Raw genomic sequence first — 4875 nt, 5'->3', positions numbered from 1 at the left:
TCATGTTCATTAGAACATGGTTTTGGCTCATTGATCGTGTAATTTTTTGTTATAATTGAAGATTGTTGAAGTACTAAAATCTATAGACTACAACGGTTTATTACATTGCTATTATAGAAATAAACGGTGTATTACATTGCTATTATAGAAATAGGTTATGTTAAATATTAACATGATGCAAAATGGTTTAACCTAACTCTCTGATATCATATTAACAAACTTGTTAACTTGAGTATCATTCAAATGAAAATGAAATAATACCAAACCCTAAAGGCCATGGGTTTAAGCCCTAACCCTACACTAACAACATGTAGCCGATTGTTTAAAAAATTTTAGTACTTAAAAATCATAGCCAACTTAAATTATGCATGTCCGACAACATGATTTGCAACAACTTTTTGTTTGAAAGCCAACTAAATATGCCTCCGTTTTCCTTAATGCCGCGACAAAAATAGTTAACATCGGCATTGAGATCGAACGGCAAATGGGATCTTTATCTTACAAACAAAAAAATTTCCACCATTAAAAACCATATCGCCTCCTCCACTAATTGCAGCCATTAAGAACAACAACAAGAAGAAAAAAAAAAATGTCAGATACACACAGCAATGGCGACTCTAAATCTTCAGTCAAACTCCCCAATATCAAATTCACCAAGCTTTTCATCAATGGAGAATTCGTCGATTCTATCTCAGGTACAACCACAGTAGTTAATTCCACTTATTTCGATGATTAGTTACAACAGTTTCGTTTTTAATTTGATGAAAAATTTGTGAGATAGGAAAAACGTTTGAGACGATTGATCCAAGAACAGAAGAAGTGATTGCGAATATTGCTGAAGGAGATAAAGATGATATTGATTTGGCTGTTAAGGCTGCTCGTGCAGCCTTCGATCATGGCCCTTGGCCTCGCATGTCGGGATCGGTAGGAATTAATTTAAAAATTTTCAATTATTATCGGATTAAATAAATAATAATGGGTTTAGTTATTGATATTTTAACAGGAAAGGGGAAGGATTATGATGAAATTTGTGAATTTAGTGGAAGAAAATATCGAAGAATTAGCATTATTGGACGCCATTGATGCTGGCAAGGTGTTGACCTACGGAAAGGCGAGGGACATACCCTTTGGAGCAAGTGTACTTAGGTATATATTCGTATTTCTGAGTAATTTTGATTTTCAATTACTAGGTGTGTTTTTTATTCTTTTAACTTCAAGAACTTGATAATCCAATGAGTAATATTTCTAACACATATTCAACGATTTTAACTTGAAAGGAATTTGAGAGAAAAAGAAATGGCAAATAGTTAAAGAGTTACTTCTTAAGACATTTAGCTAGGTTTTTTTTTGGCTTATTTTATTAGGTTGTTATGTCCATATCAACAACACAAGAACAATGTATAATTCTCAAGATCAAGGATTTATCTTATTAACGGGTGTTTGGGATTGCTTTCCAAAACAACTTGTTGACTTATTGGGTGAAAAGTCAATAAGCCAAAAAAAACATTGGGCAAACTCAAAAGTATTTTCAAATGATTTTTCTATTAACTTCAAAAAGTTGTTTTTAAAAAATATCCAAAACTTGACTTTTTGACACTTCTTATGCCTTTTTAACCAAAATAATTTTAGAAATGAGTTTTTAAGCCAAATATTTTTTAATTTATTGATTTATCGGCTTTTTCATTATAAAAACTATTTCAAACACTATTTAAAAAACTTATTTACCACAACTATAAGTCAATAAACATTTTTGTAAAACACTTTTAGAGTTCAAAAAACACTCCCAAACACTCATTAAGATCATTAGATAATAATGAAACACCTTATTAATGTTTTTTTACTTCTTGATATGTTTGATTAATGACATATTTTCCAGATATTATGCAGGCGCAACAGATAAAATACATGGAAAAACATTAAAAATGTCAAACCAATTGCAAGGTTATACATTACACGAACCTATTGGTGTTGTTGGGCACATAATCCCATGGAATTTCCCTACTGGAATGTTCTTTTTTAAAGTTAGTCCGGCAATGGCCGCCGGGTGCACCATGGTGGTAAAGCCAGCTGAACAGTCTCCACTTTCGGCACTTTATTGTGCAAATCTGGCTAAGTTGGTACGTTAACAATAAATAGGTTTTAATATAAATAATTTATAAAAGTATGTACATTAAATGGTTATATATAAAATGAGAACTTAAATATCCTCCTACATTTTATTTCTATTTATCTTTCTACCCTATCAAATGCTGATATGTATCATATTTAATGATACATTTAATGAAATTGATAATATTTTAATCTACTTGTCACTATTTAATGTAGATAGGAGAATAGTAGGAATAAAATTTAGGAGGATTTTTAATGTCTCATATAGAATTTCCCACGTTTTTAGGGAAAGGACCGAAAGCTCCTTTGATTTCTACATATTTACAAAATTGACATTGATGTGTAAATGTGGTTATTTAGGCTGGTGTTCCGGATGGGGTGATTAATGTGGTAACAGGATTTGGACCGACAGCCGGAGCTGCAATTAGTTCTCATATGGATATTGACTATGTCAGTTTCACAGGCTCATCAGATGTAGGACGACTTGTGATGCAAGCTGCTGCCACAAGTAATTTAAAATCCGTGTCTCTCGAGCTCGGAGGCAAATCCCCTTTAATAGTTTTTGATGATGTGGATGTTGATTCAGTCGTTAATCTTGCTCTTCTGGGTGGTTTCGCTAATAAGGTACTTTAATCAATGGCTGACTACAATAAATAATATTATAGTTTCATTTATTTGTTTATTATATCATTTTACAACTATTTCATTATATTAAATTTGTTATTGTAGGGTGAATTTTGTGTATGTAGCTCGAGGATATTCGTCCAAGAAGGAATTTATGACGAATTTGTAACTAAGTTTGTCAAGAATGCAAAAGACATAACAGTTGGTGATCCCTTTGATCCTTCCACTCGTCAAGGACCTCAAGTAATTCTAACAACGCCAAATTGAAATCATTTTCCAAAAAAAATGTTTTTATCATAACTAGTGACTTAATTTATAGGTTGATAGGGCACAATATGAGAAAGTGCTTTCATATATCGAACATGGGAAAAGACAAGGTGCAACATTGGTAACGGGAGGAAAGCCTTCCGGAGATAAGGGATATTATATCGAGCCAACGATTTTCACAAATGTTACGGTAATTAAAATAACCGGATTTACAATACAAAATTAGTGTGATTAACTCATATTAACAATTTTGATATTTTCGAGCCTTTCAGGATGATATGCTTATTGCAACAGATGAAATTTTTGGCCCAGTAATATCTCTCTTTAAGTTCAAGTAAGTTAAAGTTTGCAAATAGTAAATAAATACGACTAGAGATACATAAATGAACCATGAATGAACTTTAATTTAAAACTTTTTTTTTTTTTTTTTTTCCTTTTTTGATTTCATTGAAAACAATAATGTTAAATTTATAGATAAAATTTCAAATCGATTTGGATAGAACCAGATTTTTGGACCACTTTGACCGGAGCTTTATCCAATGAATCTGGTTCATGTGTGATAACAAATTTTAAAGTACCACATGAGAATTGTAACCGAAGGATATCGATTTTATTTTAATGTTTGTACTTATTTTTTTTTTATGTGTTTATGATATTTTTATCTATAAACTTTGCAGGACAATTGAGGAGGCAATCGAGAGAGCGAATTCAACACGCTATGGTTTAGCTGCAGGAATAGCAACAAACAATTTGAACATAGCAAACACTGTTTCACGATCGCTTCGTGCAGGCATTGTTTGGATTAATTGTTATTTGGCGTTCGATGCGGATAGCCCTTATGGAGGCTATAAATTAAGTGGATTTGGAAGAGAATTTGGGATGGAAGGCTTATATAAGTATCTCCAAGTTAAATCTGTTGTTACACCCGTTCATAATTCTCCTTGGCTTTAAACAATTAAACGTATCAAGGATTCGATATTTGCATAATATCGACATATTATGTGTGATGACTCCTCAAATATGTTGGTTTATAAGAAAAGTTTCAAATATCGACATTTATTTTTATTTTTAGATTTATTTTTTGTTAGAGAAAACTACATATTTGGACTATAGAGTTTGCCAATTTCTATAGGTACAGTCCCTAGGTTTAAAAATTACAAATTTGTCATTTCAAGCAAACTCCTACTTCCCAAAACGTCACCTATCTAGCTTAGATTGACTTAGTTTGCAATGAGAGAAACAACAAAAAAATGGGTATATGAAAGTGAATGTAGTAGGTGTATTTTATTTTCATAATAGATAAAATAAATTATTTTATATAGAAATTTGATAAAATCATCATTTCATAAAATTTATAGCGTTAAAACTATAGATCAAAACAACTTAAAAAGATGAAATTTACAATTTTGGAACGACATGGACTATAAACACAAAAATCGACAAACGATGCCAAATTTGTAGATCTTTCTTTTTTTATGTTAGGGAAATTGTTATGTCATAGCTTATTAGTTCATTATAAATGGTGTTGGGCTACAATTAGACATGCAATAATAAACATAGATAATAAATAGTTCAATAAAATTAAAATGCATTCAATATTTTGGTAGCAAGTTAGTTATTTGGTACCATTCTAATAATTCAAGGTACTATTGATAGGTAGGGCTATAAATAAACCGAATGAACACAAACAATGATTTATTCATATTTGTTCGTTTAACTTAGCTCTTCGTTTAAGTTAGTTCAAAAAATAAACTACTCAATGTGTGCGCGCACACATACAAACACACACACACAGAGAGAGAGAGAGAGAGAGGTACTTTGTGTTGATTTATTTTTGAGTTATATAAAGTGATTTAATTTGTAAAATATGATTAC

At 31.1% G+C, this 4875-nt stretch overlaps 1 protein-coding gene across 1 annotated transcript; it reads left to right on the top strand.

Moving 5' to 3' along the window:
• The first annotated feature begins 493 nt into the window (after positions 1 to 493).
• Positions 494 to 4065, top strand: LOC144998632 (aldehyde dehydrogenase family 2 member C4-like). The gene is made up of 9 exons (XM_078958368.1): positions 494 to 695; positions 782 to 924; positions 1004 to 1146; positions 1877 to 2117; positions 2470 to 2733; positions 2839 to 2976; positions 3053 to 3190; positions 3273 to 3334; positions 3678 to 4065. The coding sequence occupies exons 1-9, from the start codon at positions 590 to 592 to the stop codon at positions 3949 to 3951; spliced, it is 1509 nt and encodes a 502-aa protein (XP_078814494.1). The 5' UTR covers positions 494 to 589; the 3' UTR covers positions 3952 to 4065.
• Positions 4066 to 4875: the final 810 nt, after the last annotated feature.

Source organism: Lactuca saligna, chromosome 5 (assembly GCF_052625555.1).
Source record: "Lactuca saligna cultivar CGN05327 chromosome 5, ASM5262555v1, whole genome shotgun sequence".
In the NCBI taxonomy this organism is placed as follows: domain Eukaryota; kingdom Viridiplantae; phylum Streptophyta; class Magnoliopsida; order Asterales; family Asteraceae; genus Lactuca; species Lactuca saligna.
Note: the sequence above shows the minus strand (reverse complement) of the source record. Positions and strands in the feature narration are given on the sequence as shown.